The sequence below is a fragment of the Parasteatoda tepidariorum genome, chromosome 4, assembly GCF_043381705.1.
Source record: "Parasteatoda tepidariorum isolate YZ-2023 chromosome 4, CAS_Ptep_4.0, whole genome shotgun sequence".
Classification (NCBI taxonomy): domain Eukaryota; kingdom Metazoa; phylum Arthropoda; class Arachnida; order Araneae; family Theridiidae; genus Parasteatoda; species Parasteatoda tepidariorum.
The window spans coordinates 55,671,936-55,690,769 of NC_092207.1; the positions used below are offsets into that span (position 1 = coordinate 55,671,936).

The 18,834-nt window shown below is 26.3% G+C and overlaps 2 protein-coding genes across 2 annotated transcripts in view; both read right to left on the reverse strand.

The window, feature by feature from the left end:
* The window catches only part of LOC107449012 (dynein axonemal heavy chain 2), an 89,033-nt gene extending 79,194 nt beyond the window's left edge, over positions 1-9,839 (reverse strand). Inside the window, exons 1-8 of the mRNA XM_071180342.1 lie at positions 9,835-9,839; positions 9,135-9,335; positions 6,382-6,538; positions 4,335-4,424; positions 2,384-2,632; positions 1,324-1,482; positions 963-1,238; positions 366-623 (exon numbers count right to left, since the gene is read on the reverse strand). Of these exons, the coding sequence (XP_071036443.1) occupies positions 366-623; positions 963-1,238; positions 1,324-1,482; positions 2,384-2,632; positions 4,335-4,424; positions 6,382-6,538; positions 9,135-9,335; positions 9,835-9,839 (1,395 nt within the window). The remainder of the gene's footprint in view (positions 1-365; positions 624-962; positions 1,239-1,323; positions 1,483-2,383; positions 2,633-4,334; positions 4,425-6,381; positions 6,539-9,134; positions 9,336-9,834) is intronic.
* LOC107449003 (uncharacterized) overlaps positions 8,851-18,834 on the reverse strand; it is a 36,896-nt gene continuing 26,912 nt past the window's right edge. Inside the window, exons 16-19 of the mRNA XM_016064395.4 lie at positions 16,605-16,739; positions 13,708-13,806; positions 11,342-11,582; positions 8,851-9,521 (exon numbers count right to left, since the gene is read on the reverse strand). Coding sequence (XP_015919881.4) covers positions 11,355-11,582; positions 13,708-13,806; positions 16,605-16,739 — 462 coding nt within the window. The 3' untranslated portion in view covers positions 8,851-9,521; positions 11,342-11,354. The remainder of the gene's footprint in view (positions 9,522-11,341; positions 11,583-13,707; positions 13,807-16,604; positions 16,740-18,834) is intronic.

Below are 18,834 nucleotides of genomic sequence, written 5' to 3' on the forward strand. Positions count from 1 at the left end.
CAAACAGTAATATTCTTGGATGAATGAGTCCTTTTATGTCTCTGCAGCCCTCTTACCTCCCATCCCCCTCCTAAAAAACTAGCAGCTATGGCTTTTAAGAGTGGTTTTAACATAACTTTCCTTACAAATAATTCATTTTTAAGAATGTGCAAAGAATTGCATTCCAAATGTGGGTAGAGAACTGCTTTAGCACCTCTATATTTTTTAACTGTTTCTGCAATGTGTTGTGTTAGATATTTACAGAGATCAAAACATAATTTGAAATAATTAACTTATACTAAGAAAAATAAATAAAATAAAAGAACAATTGCAAATATGTAGAATTTTTGATAAGTAAATCAGTAGAAAACTTTATTAATACCAACCTCCAAAGGAAAAAATCTTTTTTGGAAGGATTCCATTAATTCAATAGAATCTAAGATTAACCTCAAAGAATTGTCCAGATCATCCACTTGATCAGAAAAGTACAAAACATACTTTGAGGTTTTCAATACTCCAAGTGTTGTCAATTGATTTTCAACAATATCTACAATATCACCACTATCATCAAGTTTGTAATTATTGCCGTATAAATTTAAAGAGAAATATATATTTTCCCATGTCTTTCTTGCAAAATTTAAAGTCTGAAAAAGGAAATTAGAAATTAATTTATGAATAAGAATATTTTATATGCATTACTAAGAATATTATATGATCAATGTCAACTGGGAATAGTGCACAAGCTCTTCTATTCTGTTAGGATTGAAATTTGGGACAGTTTTGTGAGAAGCTCTGGTTTTGCTAATCCATTGAACTAGATCAGATTGTATATAAAAATAGAAAGATTAGATAACTATATAAATTAAATGCATTGAAGCACACAGATGCACAAATTGATATAACTAATTTATACTATCCAAATTACATAATCATTGGTAAAACTCATTGTTAAAACAAAGATTGATCACTATAAACATATTCACCTGCTCTATTTCATGTTCTTTTCTAGCACGAAGAGTAATCATGTTTACTTCATAAGATATGCTAGATAAATCAAAATTTCTTAAAAATTGGAAAGTAAATTTCTGACTTTTAAAGAATTTTTCACAATCATCAAGATCTAAATTCAAAATATTTCTCAGCATGTTCCAATGTCTGGCTTGGAAAGTAGGCTCTTGAAAATCTGTAACTACTTTATAACAATCATTTAAATCATTTAAGCATAAAGACAACTCGTCTAGAAGCTTGTAATGGAATCCCTGAAAAAAAAAAAGACAGATTAGAATATACAAACAAACTATATTAAGACAAAGAATCTGAAGATTTTTACTAATCTAAACATACCTTTTCTGCCCTCAAAACATTTATATCGGCTTGAAGCTCATCAGTGCATTTCTGTTTTTCCATGACATTGAAATTCATTATAGTGATATCTGTCCAGTCATTGAGAAAGTTCTGATATTGTGTTACATACAACCATGAGGTTTTCAGACACTCAATTTCCTAAAATATAAAATATATAGATTCATAAATTGAAGCTAAAAATGTTTTAGTGGGGAAATATTTCCCAAAATCCTAAAATATCAAATATTCCAGTTATGACAGATGTTATTTCCAAAACCAATGGTTTAAACTGGCACTGATATCAAATATTAATAAAATCGAACTTTTATTCAATTAAAAAAATACCTTTAAAAATTAGGGAACAGAATTTTGTCAGAAACAAATGAAGAGTACAGAATAAAATTAAATTAATAAGTGTAACTATTTAAAGGGGCTTAGAACAGTTCATTAGCATTTTTTAACACTTATTTTATCCTACTGATAAAGGAGTATTATACGACACCAAAATGCATCATGGTTTTAATAAAATTTACTATTATATGTGTGACTTTTAACCAAGTTTTTACTCAATCATAAATGTATGTTTTATTACATTGAAATTATCCAGAGAGCACTTTCATTAAAGTGGCACCCAGAAAACAATAGACTTGAAGGCATTATATCAAAACTTGTTTATTACTACAAATATTCCTGATATCTTTATGATGTTGGACTACAAATTTGACAGTATAGTCTTGATTCTTGTCTTGAGTAGTTAGCCACAACTATTGATCCCATCCCAGCAGCATTTATGAACCAGAACTAAACTAATTTGAGTAATATTATAATATTCCTCACCTTCTTTATAAATTAGTTTTCAACTCGGAAATACCTAGATATTAATAACACTCAATTACAGCTATACAATTGACTAATTTCAATCAAGCTTTATTTATTAAAGTAGTGATGTTAATGTCTTGAATATAATAGCAAACAGATGAGTAAAAAGGCAAATATTCAAAGAGAAAATTCAATTTTTGAGCAAGTTTATAAGATTATGAAAAATAATAAAAAGACTCACAATCTCTACAATTTCCAAGGTGTCCAATGGCTTTAAATCAATATTGAAAAATGGGGCATCATGCTTCATTTGATGTTCACGCTCCTGAAGGTAATGCAAAGTTTTAATATAAGATGATATATGATCCATAGCATCCTCATAATTGCAATCCATATGAAAAGGACCTTTTAGGTTCATTTCATTCTCAAGAATCTTTATTTGATTCTCAAGCTCTTTGTGGTACTCTAGAAATCTTCTAAGATGAAAGGCCTAGTTTGTTTGTTTTTTAAAAAAAAGATGGATTTCAGTGATTTACAATATACTAGCAAAAAGAAGCAAGAAATTAATACTAAATGTATCATTCAAATATTATATTTAATAATTAGAGCTAAAAAAACAACAAATCATGTTACAGACTCAAAAGATAGAATCAACTATACTGCGTCAAATATAAATGACAGTAATACCCGTATTTGTTTAATAATAATAAAATTAAAAAAGTTGAGGGACAAATCAGGGTTAAGCTATTAAGCACATGGGTCTGAAAATACTAGATGCACAAAAAATCATAGATGGAGAAAAAAAATCGAAATGTTCTTAGAAAATTTCTTTTTAACTATAAAGTCTGACTTGAACATTCTCAAAGCCACCTTTCCTATCAACTCAGATTTCTTATCGCATGCATAGTCTTTTGAATATTCCAAATCACTATTATTGGATTTATTATCATCAAAAAATATCAATCAACCGCCTTTAATGTCTTGAATACCATTTTCAGAATTGATGTGAGCAATTTAGGTGATATTATGTACAACTCACTTTCTTTTTGAGTTAGATTTTAGCTTTCCTTTATCCTATTCTGGTTGTTGCTGTCACTTTACTGTATATACTTGAAACGATTTTGAAATAACCTTTTCAATTTCATTTGTCTTTAAAGAATTCAGCACAGCAAGCATAATACTGGTGTCAAAGTCAATAAAGAAAAAGCAGAGAAGAGAGTCCTTTTATATTTGTTAGATTGATTTGTTCCCTGTTTATTTGGATAGTGCAAAAGTTACTTCCAAAACTTGTTAGCTCTGCTTATAAAGAACACACGAGGGGATAGTCTGTAGTTTATTTTACATTTATTTCATTTCCTTTTTTTTTTAAAGAAAAGAGCCGTTTTCGCATCATTCCAATCATTTGCTTGGAACTGCTTTTGAGACATTTGGTTTCATGAGTTACTATCCTTTTATGTGAAATCCTGACCAGCTCACCTACTGTTTTAATAAGATCAATTGAAATATATACTGCATTTTCCTACATAGTTACCATTTTTTATTGATTTAACTGCATTAACTGCATACTTCATCCATTTGAATAGAGTGAAGCCTAATTTACTCACTTCTTCAGCTGCATTTTCTTCACTAGTACTTTTATATTTGTACAATTGATATTAAAACTGATCAACAATCTTTATAATTTTTTGGACACTTTTACCAGTTGTTCCACCTTCTTGCTTCAAAGTGAAGATACTTTTTTTCCAAATCTTTGCTCAGTTTGCCCACAAGATCTGTGTTGTGTTTCCTGATATCTTAAGAGATGGCTACCAATAAGTATTTTATTAAAAAATAATACATAAGCAGGCAATCACAAAATTATTAAAATTATATAGCTTGCCTACTATTTTATTAATAGTACTAAATAAAAATTTGAAAAATCACTCATTTGTTTAGTCCAAAGCATAGAGCTTCTAAAGAGTTAAATTGATCAATACAAACTTATTAGAAAAATACCAAAAAAAAACTTCTCATATAGTTTTACTAAATAAAAAAAAATTCAGCACACAAACTTTTAAAATTAAAAACACTAATTTGTCGCATTTATGATTTTATCACAGAAACTAGAAAAAAGTATACAAAAGGAGGCAATTACATTCAAGAAATTTGAAGCATCTGCATAATATTTACAGAAACCATAAAAAATGCAATACCTGAACTTTTTGTAATTTTTCATAGTAATTTGTAAAGTCCTTGTTAAGTGCCTTCCAGCGATCATCTAAATTTTTGAGTTGATCACTTGACTAAAATCACAAGAAAAAATATATTAACCTACCATATAAATATATTTAGTAAATTATACTACAATCTTTATAAAATTATAACAATAAATTGGGGACATAGATAAAAAAAATTATGATCCAAGCATAAATTTTAACATTGAAAACAAAGGTATGAAATGGTACCATTTGAAACTTAATCTTTTAAAAGCTCTACATTAATTTTTCTTAATGTTTGTTCTAATGTTGCTTAATGTTTAACTGAACTTAACACTGAAAATGAGAGTTCAGTTTAGAATAGTAATCAGTCAATAGAAATTTAGATTTAAAAGGTATTTAAATATAATAATTAATATAGTCATTTTATCTCATAAACATAACATTCCTCACAAGAAAGAAGTAAAAGACTATCTAAGAATTTTTTATTTAATGAGCAGAAAGCTACATCTCATTTATTCGGATTTGCATGGCAAAAAGAATAAAATGCAAAATAAAGAAATATTTGAATATACATTAATAAATCTGAAATTCAGTTTTTTGTCTCGAAAGAAGTAGTCAGGAGATGTTCTGCGTTTCTCTTTAAACACCCTCTAAGTTCCTCATTGGCACCTTTTATCCCAAATGTTTTAATTGAATATTTTTTTAAAGTCGGTTATCTTTTTTTTTTCTGTGCCATTTACCTTAGAAAGACAAATAGTATTTTGCTCATGTGTTGTTTAAAATAAAATTGTTCTAAATATCATTTTTATTTTCATCTACACTTAATTTTGTTATGTGTATAAATTATAAAATGTATTTGTTAACAATTAAGAACTTGATATTTTTTACGCATCTTTAAATCTCTTTTTTAAAGATTAAGCAAAAATATGTGTCAAGCTGATTATATACTGTAAAGGATCTATTCTGAGATATAAAAAAAACATTTTATAATATGTTGCGTTAAAATGATATAGCACGGAGAAAATGTGTTAAAATATTTTGATATGTAACATATTCCTGATTCCGATTATCACTGAAATTTTTTATCACCTAATTTAAACAAGAAAGTTTTACACGTTTAAACACAGTGATGGTTAAAGTTTAGGTATTAAACACTGTAAAGTGTTTTAGAAGAAAAAAAAACATAACTAAGAACTTTTTGTTAAAAAAATGATGCCATTTATTCATAGGCCATTGTGTTTATTAATTTTCTTACATCTTTTTGTGAAAACCATTTAAGTAAAAAATAATCATATAAGACAAGTTTTTTAATGTTTTGTAAATTTAAATATTTAAAGAATTTAAATTTTTCTGTATTTAAAATGAATAAAAATACACTTAATTTTTTTTAATACAATACACTGTCAATATTCGATTGTATACACAATTTAATATAAGTTTTAGTTAATTTAAAATGTAGTACATAACTAATTATTTTAATAAAATTAGTAATAATCTTATGTCTTTTTTAAACCTTATATTGTGAAAAATATTTATTTTTGTTTTGTTTTCTAAAAAATGTGATGTTTGCACTAAATGTTATTGCTTCATTCTAAATTTTTCATGCATTATTTTGAAATTCAATTTCTATAAGATGTAAATGGCTGCTTTAAGGTTTAAGACTGCTTTGACTAGTAGTAAAATTCTTAAGAAACAAAGCAAAAGAAGATTTTTAAAAAATTTTTTGTTGGGAAACAAATTTTTTAATGACATATCGCAAGTACTCTTCCCCTTTATCAAAAATAAGTTGCTTACTGGGCAAAAAGGAAAATTCAATTTCCATTATTGATTTTTTTTAAACAATAGTAAATGTGATTTTCTTTCTCTCAATTTCTTAAGAAGTGCAATCTTCAAAACATTCCATCATCGTGGAATTTTTTACCCATGTGTACAAATTAGTTTTAATGCAAGTGAAGCTAAAATACCTGATTAATTTCCAAATAATTAATTTAAAAATAATTGAATACTTATGAATTTTGAAAGCAATTAAGTAAGCACATACTTTTTGATTGATTGGAAATTCAAATTTTACCAAAACATCAAAATATTCTCGGATAGAATTGAAATATTTTTCAATTTCAGATGAATATTGTTTAGACTTTCTTAAAAATTTAATGGAAAATTTCAAATCCTCTAAATTTTTTGGAGTTTCTTGAAACCTGGAAACACAATAATAAGAATAAAATGACGAAAAAAAATTAAGAAATCATGTAAGTTATTCTTAGTATTTCAGCTTAAATTTAACAAATAATTAATTATTATCATAAACTAAATTATTTTCTGTTGCACTGATAGCTTAATTTATATATAAATGAAAGAGTGATTTGCCAGATTTATGCATAACAATGTGCAATACAGTGCTTAAAGAAAGGATAACTTACCACATACAAACAGGATAAATAATCAATTTACATTTACTGCCTTTCAATATAAAATAATAGGGATTAGAATATATCCACAATTAATAAAAAATGAAAATTTAAATTTATAGTTTTAAAGATAAGAAAGTAAGCATTTTTTACAATCAACATATCATTCTTGACACAAGAAAATAACAAAATTATTTTACATGAAGCTAAAATAGTGATTGCTTTTGTATAAGCACATATTAATTTATATATAAATTCATATATAAATTTATATTAATTTATATATAAATTTATATTAATTTATATATAAATGCAAGAGTGATTAGAAGAGTGATTTACAACAGTTGAGCATTTTTATAATGAACTTATCATTTTTAACACAAATGAATATAATAATTAGTTTACAGGAAGATAAAATAGCGATTGCTTTATAAACACATATTAATTTATATATAAATTTTTCTATAAATTTCTATTTTTTTACATATAAATACAAGAGTGATTAGAAGCGGATTTAAAATAATTGAGCATTTTTAAAATAAACATACCATTTTTAATATAAATAAATACAATAATTATTTTACATGAAGCAAAAATAGTAATTGCTTTTATATAAACACGCATTAAAAGCCTATCATAAATCAAAAGGAATATAAACTATCTTTATTAATATAAACTACCCCTTATAATTAATTTTACTTCAAACCTGTTAAACATCCATTCTTTGTATGAAGACAAAAAAAAGTAAACTACAAAAAAATCAATATTGATCAACACTACAAAATCATGCACAAAAGAGAAAGACTTTTACCGACACAATTAATAAAACTAAACTAATACCAAATTTTTTTCTTTATGTGTTGCTCTTTCCAGTGGCATTGCATTATTACAGTAAGTAAAACATGTTTTCGAAATTCATCCTATCAAAGTAACTATCAAGACTATCTCTCACTCGTAATTATAGTTGCGCAATCTCTTTACACAGCTTTCGCAATTATAGTGACAAAATTTCGAAATCTTTCAGACTTTCTTCCCACAAGAGGTCACAAAAAAATGGCGACGCTTGGCAAAACCCTAGCAAATCATTATTCTAATTCCATTTTAGTCTCATTTATTATATATATAACATGCATGTAATAATATACACTATACACTTAGATTATTGTGCCTTAGTCAAATAGAGCAAAGAAAATATTTTGATATAAGTGGCAGCAAACAAAAATTTTTGGTCACCCACTTTTCAACTCCGAATATCAATCATTCCAATGAACTTTTTAAGATAGTAATCAGAAAGATCAGAGTAAAAATATCAAGGGGATTTTAGTCAAATCAAGAAGTTTTGTCTTGAACTTCTTAATGCTTCTTAATCTACACATATTATGTAAGTTTGCCTAAATTTATCAAGATACTGTATTTTTATTTTATATCGGGGTAAAATTATAATAACACAACTTAAAAATATAATCAGTTTTCTTTTTTTTAAGAATGGAATATTGAAATTTTTTTTAAAAAAACATGATTCCTCAATGAACTAATATTAATATACACCTGCTCACTTTTCAGATCTGGTTGTAATTTATTTATGTCACTGTAGCATCCCTAAGGATGATCCAAAGACATGCCATCACAATTTTTATCCTCTGCAGAGGGGATGACAACCTGGCTTTGGTGGCCTGATAACCTGAGCGTGAAGTCGAGCACTTTACAGTTTAACAAGCGGAGGATTACAAACCAGACATCCTCGGCTCCACCGCAGGCTGATCAAGGTGGTCACCTACCCGCACACTGTCCACAGCCAGTGATGCTTGACCATTTTTAATAAATAAAAAATTTTAACTATTATTTTAAAATTAATAATATTATCCTCTTTCTTTTTATTCATGAATAAAATAATTTCACTACACTTTTTCACCTTCTACTCAAAGTTGTACCTTAAAAAAAACTTTTAGTAGACTAAATGATAAATAAGAGAGAGGGATGCAGTTTATCATAAAACTGAAAATCGGGAAGATTTCATTTTCTGTTAGGAAGATGTAAGCCTTCATGTATATTAGGAAAACTGAGCAAGAGTATGTATAAAATATGCTTCAAAAAAAATAATCGAAATATTTGTAAACTTTAATTAACATCTGCTCAATATAAGAAGACATACAAAGAATTCAATGAAAAAAAAAACATTTTAATTGGTAAAATCATATAAAAACTTATTTAATCACAATGTATAATTTTTCTGATAATTTAATTTTTTTATGAAACCATTTCAAGTTTGCTTTAAACAATAAAAAATTGCATACAAAATTAAGTTTCAGTACTGAAGTCATCCTGATTGCAAAATTGGGTTACACTTTTGAAAACATTTCTAGCTGCATCATATTGCATATCTTACTTTGCATCCACAAGTTCGATTAAATGATAGGCATTGTCTAAGTTTGAACAAGAAATTTCCGATAGAATGTCACCCAAATTATTTTTCCATTTTTCTCCACATGCAATAGCAGAATCCTTAAGAGGTTGACAATCAATAATACAAAATTCTAATACTTTGTACTGTGGAACATCAGGAATTTTTGCTGCAATTTTATTGAACCTACAAAAAAATATAGACATATTTTTATATTATATTAAATTACATCTTATTTTTATTTTTACACAAGAGAAGGAATTTTGAATTTCAAGAAAAGTTATTGTCTTATTTGTATTTTAAGTCCCTATTTGTAAGTTTTATTTTATAAAAAAACCTAGTACAAAGTTTTCACTGTAACATCTTATAAAACTATTAACTATGTAGCTGATCTAGTTATTAAAACAATTATACCATGCAGCAGCATATTTATTGAATAAGTTTCTTGATTATACAAGTACATCGCAACAAAATAAACTTTCCAGTCTCCTTTTCAAAAATGTTTAAACTTTTTATGTCATTTTTAATTTAAAAAAACTTTTGTTTTTGATGAAAATTTTAATTTCAATTTGATATAAGTTTAATAGTTATAAAAATTAAAAGGTCATCCATCAAGACCTAACTGAAACAATATAGAGGAATCCCAAATATCTAATTAACTTGATAAAAAAAATGGAAAATTTACACCATTAGTCCTTTTTTGCTTAGAATATTATAAGGACAATTATAACAGGTTAAAGGAACCCATTGGTAAGTAATTGGCTTACAAATTAAGTTGATTGATGTGGAAGCTGCCTTGTGCTCAGTAAACTACCTAAAATATTAAATGATTATCAATTAAGCTAAAAAAAAGTACTTCTTCTGACAGCGACTTGATGAGTGGAAAAAAATTTCCAAAAATAGAGCAATTCACAAAATACAAGACAAGTCGCTAAACAATTACTAGAATATAAAATAAAAAGGAGTTGAATGAAAATTGAAAAAATATAAAAGTATTACTTAAAAACTGTAAAACTTATTTCTAAAATTGATCATATAAATTAAGGAAGCAAAAAAGTAAGAAAAGTAAGTAAATACAAATTATTGAAACAATTGAAAAAAAAGTTGTAAAAATAAAACTGTAATGATGCAGGGAAAAACATAAACTTCAAAACGAAAGATAAACATTGCAAATGCAGTAAGCTGCAAGACAAAAAAAAAATTTTTTTTTTTTAAAAAAAACATTTATTTTAATTATGAAGTTAAGAAAAACTAATATTAAATTCTATACTATTCCAGTAATTTTTAATATTTCCCAGAATAATCACATTAGAATTCAAAAATACATAAATTTGAGTTACAATCTATCAAGTTGAATTTTGTAGCTTTGAATGTGTTGGAACGTAGTTCTTAACTAACAAAGGTTCATTTTGTATTAATTGTCCCTTTAAAACTATCTTGACATCAATCAGCCCATGTTAATGAACTTTTTTAAACTGTATTGTAGCTATTAATTTTTTCATACAAGCAAGAAATATTTAAAAATAGTCATCATTTAATTTTAACATTATTTTAAATATTTTACATAAAAAAAATCTCGATATTTTTTTCCACATTAAAAGATTTCATTAACTAATAATTTTTAAAGAATAAACAAAGAATAATAATTTCTAAAGATTAAAAAATAACAATTATGACTATATATTTTTATAAATAAAAAGAGCATTAAACTCATAAATAAAAATAAAATTTACAGTGGTAAAAAATTTACTGATATTTATTATATATCGATGTAACATTCAAAATTTTAGTAATCAAATNAAAATATACATACATTTTATTTACAATTCTTGTAATTTATTTTCGATCCTAGAGTAGTCGTTAGATCAAATTTTATTAATGAAACTTTTTGCCTCGTAAATTAGGTAAAGTCCCAGTTGTTAAGTCTATTTAAACAAAAAAATTTCTAAATGTTAAACAAATGCTAATTTATGTTATTCATATAATTTGTTAATTAACAAATAATTTTGAACCTAATAATTTATCAAAATAATTAAATTAAGACTAAACTATAAAAAATATAGAAAAAAATGTAAATAATTTAAAATAAAATTAGTATTTCTCTTATGAGCATATTATAACAGAGAATACAATTGACATAACCAATTCATGATTGTAAAAAATTTCTCAGCAAGTAGCTCAAAAAGCAGCACAGAAAAACAAAATTTAAGGCAAAAAAATGTGGAATTTGGAATCTGTTTTATTACAAAAAAATTGAAATACCTTTTTTCCATTTAATGAAATAAAACTTTTGAATATAACACACAGTTTGTTTTTCCTGGATGCACCAAATAAAAATCCAAACTCAGCTAAATATCCTGTATAGCATTCAACAAGAACAACAAGAAGTGAGTCTAAAGAATTAGTAACGATTGTTCGGGACGAGATGTTATCCTTTCAAAAGAAATATATCAAATTATTTCAATTCTTTCAAAGTAAAATGCATATACATTACAATCTATTAAAAAAAGAAAAGAAACATATGTTCAAAATGTAATAAATAAGTTTTTATAAAAACATTTTATTGAAAATGATTTTTTAATTTAATATGTTTAAATAGTTAATTAACAAAATGAAAATAAATAAATAAAAAAAATTTCCTCATTTTATTTTTACATAGACATTAGCAAATTATACATTTGTTTTGATTTTGGATGTAAATTATTCTGCCTTTTCATTTCAACTCATTTTGACAAGTAGGTTTAGTTTTTACCTGCTAGGTTTTGGCCAAGGTTCAACTCCCTGTGGCAATTGAAATTCAAAATAATATAAAACAAATATTGTATTATAGCTATTCATGAATATTTCTAGAAACGAGAAATTCAAACTTACTATGTTAAATTTATAATTACGGCTAAGATTTTGATAATATTTGCATTGTTTAAACTGTTTTGCAATTTCAGGGCAAAATTTTAGATCTTTTAGGAGATTTTTCGAAATTTGGTGATATTTATACAATTTTAGGGTATTTTTAATCATTTTATACTATTTCCTAATTTTAAGGCATTTTTTTGAAAACTTCAGAAGTAATAGCTTATTTTTACAACTTTCACACATTCTAACCAAGTTATACTAAACATGTTACCGTTTTCAGGAAAAAAAGACCCTAATCTATGACAGGAAAGAGCTACTAGAATTAATAGAAGACAGAAATAACTTTTGGGGACTTGGTGGACAGATAAGACAAGAAATAATTGAAATTAAAGATTAAATAACAATATTTAATTATAATAAGATTAATAATAATTAAAATCTTGAACTCCACAGACACATATGCTGTCGATTAAAAGATGTTCCTTCATATTTGAAATATCAAAAAGCTTTTATTACTCCAGCACAATTCTGATTTCTTATAACTTCACTAAATTAAAGTTTTTTAGGATATATATACTATATGCAAATTAACATAAATGTATCATTTTGCCCTCTTGTTCAGACTCACCATATATACATATATATAATGTCGTTGCCGAGTGGAAGGATTAAAACAGGTTTAGGCAGGGAAGGAGGGCACAAAATTTATTTATTATTAAACAGAGAACGTTTATCAAAGGTCATGAAATGTTGTGCTCCTCAATATAAGTTATTGAAAATCTTGCAAAGTAAATCCGTAAAATGCCTTGATTTGGGGAAAAAGGGAAATCTTAGTAATTATAATTGGTTCATCAAATAGGTCGTGCGATTCCCATAAAGAGCAAAAGGAAAATGTCTTACTTTTAATTAATGCATACTTGAGCCAAAAATAGATTAAAGGACAGGATGTGAATTTAAAAGTGTGAGAAAGCTTCTCGTTTTGAATAATAAATTAAGAAAAGGATTCCCAGAAAAAGAATTACATAAAAAGATTAATTGAAGCTTTTTATGTTACATATATATATATATATACGTACAGTGAAACCTCGATTAGGCGGACATTCTTGGGACAGAAAAAATTGTCCACCTACGAGAGTTGTCCGGACAGTTGTGTGGGAAATATACACTCATAACAAAGTTTAATGCCATAAATTGTTTTTACTTGTGGAGTTTCTAACTTGTGTTGTCCAGATGAAAAGATACCGCTACCTGAAATATTTCACATGCACTGTATAATTTTCTTTTTCTTTGCAAAGATAGAGGAAGGTGACAGGAGAAAGATTGATTCTTTATCAGCAGAATAAAGTAATATTTTTAGTTATGGATAAGGCAAAAAATTTACATTCTTAAAAAAGGGTGGAACAGTGTATACATTTCCCTTTTTTTAATTTAAAACAAATCAGTTTTTTTTTTAATTCTGTAAAATTGGTGTCCAGTTTGAAGATATAGAAAATAACTCTTTGGGGAACAAATGAATGTCCATGTTTACTTATCTTTGCTTTGTGAAGAGGGTACATACTAGTTTATTCATAGAAGATTCATGAGAAATTAAAAATATGTTCATAATGAGACATGATAATGAGACGTTTTATATGAGTGTCTGTAATGTGAGGTTTCATTGTGTATATATATAAACACAATAATGACAAAAAAAAGTTGAATATACCTCAGTAATGTTCATGAGATCCAAACTTCGACTTATTTCCTGACAATAAAGCACAATGTAAGATTTAATTTCACCAATGCTTCGCTCTTTGAAATCTGACTGATGGAAAAATAAAGAAAATAATTAGTGTTTTGGTGTGCTACAAGTTAACAATTTTGCTTGTTCTTACATTATAAGCTAGTTGCCTAAATTTTAGTTTAAAAATGAAGTTCATTTACATTAACAAAACAGAAATGGAACATAGTTATAAAAGTAGGTAGATAAAGCTATCAGAAAATAATGAAAAACGGAGGGGAAATTGATACATTACAAATGGCTTTATTTTTACACTTTTTTTTTCAAAACTAATTTTGTAGTAATTTTCCCCCGCTAACAGTTCAGCTAAATAATTTTAAGTAAAACAACATTTTAAATGAAGAAAAAAACTATATTAGAAGTCAACAAAAAGAGAATTATAAAAGTTAGGAAGATTTTCTTTAATTATCAAAATGAATGAATATAAAATTTATGGATAATTTCAAAACTTGGATAACAGATTTTTGCAAATTTACATGCTTTAAACATGGATTCTGGCACATTGCAAATTTATATGTTTATTTTTAAAGTAAGTGAATTAAATAATTTAAGCAATTCTCTTTTCTAGTAGCATATTTTTGCACTATTTAATTAAGGTAGTCAATTTTTATTTCTGACATGTATATTGGCATTTTTTTCCTTCCTTTTTTTTCTCTTTTTGTTATCCAGGTAGATCTGTTTGTAACCTATAAGGCTCAGCTTATTTTAAAAAATGTAGGTTTTGCTACAGTTTTGCAAAACTCTCCTGTATTTTGAAGAAGAAAAAATAATAATTAGTAATTCTTTAAACAGAATTTTTCCCATTTTGATTACAATATAAATTTCAAACCTAACACTTTATAAAAATTTCAAATTATATATAAACTAAATAAATATTTAACAGTATTAGGAATTGTTAAATTTTTGTCTAGATAGAGGCTTTGTCCATCAAGATCTAAGCTTGCTCAGTGCCTAACATTTCTTCAACTCATACTTAAAAGAAATTAAATAGTTGAAATCGAAGGAAAATGTTGGAAAACAAAAAGAATAAAATTGTACCAAGAGATTCATAAAATGAACGATCTTAAGTGGACAGAATCTTTAAACTTTAAATTATAAATATAAATCTGAATGACTTAAAAAAGAAAATGTAATGCAATAACCAAGATGATGTTAATAATTTTTGAGCATCATAAACTGTTCTTACTGAATAATGAGTCAAATCCTAGAAATTAAATCAAATACTAAAATGAATCAAATAGAAACAGCAGCAGAGTAGCATGGCACAGATATATACGTATTCTCTAAAAGTAAAACTTCAGATCTTGGATTAGAGTCAATGATTATGGACAGACTTGGTAATTTATTATAAAATTCTGCGTTTCTTTTTTCTTTTCTTCAAACAATGCAAAAATGTATCAGTTTAACAAAAAAGATCTTGAAATTAAAAAATTTTAAGCTTTAAAGAATAAATGTTCTTATCTTCTGAGATAAGTTTAAAATCAATCACAAACTTGAACATTGTACTATATTACTTCATTTTAATTGGCCATTTATAAAACTCATAATATTGTGCAGTTAGCAATTTTTTTTATAAGAAACAACATTTAACACTTTTTTAGTCACATTAACTTCATAAAATACAGTTGAATATCGGTATCTTAAATAACAGGTATCAAGATAAATTAAAAAACAAAGAGTTTTCTAGTAAAGTTAATACAAAAGAATAGAAAAGCATGTTTAATATTACTTCTCATAATAGAAAACATTACACTACAGAAAACTATAATAAATATGATCAATTAAATTAACTGAATCTAGTATACATCCCAATTAAACAAAATTAGAGTATTTTTTTTCCATGAAAATAAAATCTGTCAACAAATTTTATCAGTTTGATAAGTCTCTTTGCAGCAAACAGATTTCAGTAAATATATAACTGCATTAAATGATGTTGAAGAAAACTTTGAATTTTTTTTTTATTATCACTTCAACAAATGGATTACATGTTACACCTTCGTTATTTTTTACCACTTTTAAATAACCACCATTCCAAAAATAAAGTAGTCAGAAATGATTTCTCAATTATATTCAAGCTTACTAGTAGTAATTACTTTATTTTGGACTATGTTAGTTACAATAAAAATCTTTATTGAAGAGAGATAGAGCCATTAATTGAAATGAATAGATATGTACAATTACCAAGGTTCTTTTGAATAGGCTAATACCTTAAAAAAACTAAACAGTTCATCCTATTTTTGAACTTTCAACACTAGAGATGCAAAAGGAAACAAAAAGATAAGAAAAAACATATTTGCAATCCATCAGCATGAGATCAATAAAACTTTGAAACGTCTTTCTCTAAATCAACTCATCCATAACATTGCTTGAATAAGGATTTGCAAGCTCATTCAGGTGTATTTTATTAATGCAACTGTAATCCTCAAATTCAGGACTGGCTAATAGTTTGTAATGTTTCTTATGCACTAAGCTTATGAAACCCCTTTTTTGTAGAGAAACAAGGAAATGGTAATGCCAGGATAATAGTAGTTGGTAATAGTGAATTTATATTAAACTGAAATCAAGAAATGCCCATGGAGAAAACCACCAAAAAAACTTATTTTCACATTCATTTTATAAAACATCAAGGTTTTTGAAAATAAAACTTTTAAATAACAATTTGAAAAAGCAGAGATTATAATTTAATCACAGAAAAGATGTTATTTTACTTTACTGAACTAAGAATTATATACTTAAAGTCATAAAACTATTTTTTTTAGTCAAAAGTAGTATCATAGAATAATAGCGGCTAGTTATTATAAACTTTTAAAAGACTGTTATACCTGTATTTTTACAAATTTTGAAAATTCAATGCAAGGTTCAAAATTTTCAAGGAACAAACTTTTCTTGGAAATTTCTTTTAAAATATTGCTAAGTTTTCCTTTACTTATTTCAAAATTTTCAAATACTTCTTTAGCCTAAAATAAAAAAAAATATCCAACATGTTAATATAGATATATAAAACAGAAATTTCAATAAAAATGTCTTACTAAAAAGTAAATAGAGAAAGGGTATTAAAAAGTAATTTTTATTCTAGAAAATTTTACTAGCCATTGTGAAAGTTATCAAAGAGAAGAAACTCACAGGATTCTTGAAAGATTCTTAAGTCTATTTTAAATACAATAAAGATTTTCTGGAGTAAATTTTCAAGTATAGAGTAATTGTGTACTATAATTTAAGTGAAAAAAATATTCTAAGAAAATTTTTTAACTAAGTATTATATTTATACTATACATGCATCATTATATAAACTCACAATTAATTTCATTAGGATATCTAATTTCCATTAGAAATGTCTAAAATGTAAGTTTTTTCAAAAAACTTTCTTTTAATAAAAGGCATGTTTTTTCCCATGGTGCTAGAAGTTAGATGACATTGTTAGTTTAGAGATGGAAAACAAAATGGCACGAAGCAAATATTAAATTGCTTTCAATCACTCACATTTACCATAAACTACATTTGAAAAAAAAAACTCCAAAAATAGCAACCATCAAAGGCGGAGAGTCATGGTGGCTCAGGTTATAGTGCGCTCACCTCTCAATGAGGTGACCCAGGATCAAATTTCAGTGGTAGCTAGTTGATACAAGTTCTGCTTCTGGCTTGCACCTACCACAGCAGGGCATAAAAATCGTCAGTGGTAGACGGATTATGGGTAGGAATCCCCTTACCGTCAGGCTATCTGTGAGAGGTTTTTGTAGTTTTTCGCTCCATGAAAAGTAAATGCGGATAACTCCCAGCAAAAAGATTATTTCGAAGATTAGTTTGTCCAAATGCATGATTCAGAAGTTCTACTGTTTTCTGGGTTAGTTTCAAAATTACACCGATACAGGGTTGAACATTTATAGTCATAAACCTAGAATTGGGTTGGTTGTTTAACGCCAGTTATAAAATAAAATAAAACCATCAAATGTGAATTCAAAAACAGGTACAATGACATATTCCAGTATATAAGAGTAATTAATGCCCTCCCCCTCTATTATGAAATTACTTTTCTTAAGCATAAATCTTAAAGAAAGAACCCAAACTAAATTGCAAACTGGGGAAAAAATTACAAGAGTAAATTTGCACACTCTTATGAACAGATATTTTCATTAATGAATTCCATTTATTCAACTGTTAGAAACCACTTTGTTTCAGATTTAAGAAAACTTTGTGTTATTAAAGACAACAAATTATAACAGAAATATATATAACATGGATTACAAGATTCAGCAATAAATGCTACAATAAACGAGATTAAATGTATGTAATTTTTTAATGTAATATTGTAATATGTGTTTATAATATCAAATGAATTTTTAAATTTAAAAAGAATAATTAGTAAAGCATCAAAGAGGGCAAAAAAAATTTTTAACAAAAATAATTAATTCTTTAAAAATATGTAATTTTCCATACTATTGAAAATTAAAACTATCTAACATTAATAACCTTATTTTTATTACACTACATACTTACCATGAAGAGGTGCCCACATTAGGCTATTTCATATTTATCTTAATATTAAACTGAAAATTTTAAATTACTGTTTATTCGATTTCCATTAATACCAAGTTAATAACCAAATAGCTAATATAATTGCATAATATAATGCTATAATTTGAAATCATAGCAGAGATTTAAAGATTATATTTTTAAAAGAAGTATAACATGTGGCATACTGGGCTGGACACCTGAAAATAATACTGTATTATAACTGGCAGACTAATCGAAAAAAGTTCATAATCTCTGGTCTAGGAAGTTCCACTGATAATGGGTTATCAACTAAATACACTGGTTATCATAAATTAAGGAAAAATCACAAAAATAGCGATAACTCTTTCAAAAGTAAGCCAAACCGTGCAAAATTTGCATATGTTGTCCACTAAGAGTAGCTGAGTAAAATTGCAATATGCAAATTAGTGGCGCTGCACTCGGCTTACGTCATCTGCCTGGAGCATAAAAGTCCAAGTTTGAGAGAAAGCACACAAATTTTACTGTGATTGCGACATTGAAAATCTGAGATAGCCAATTCGT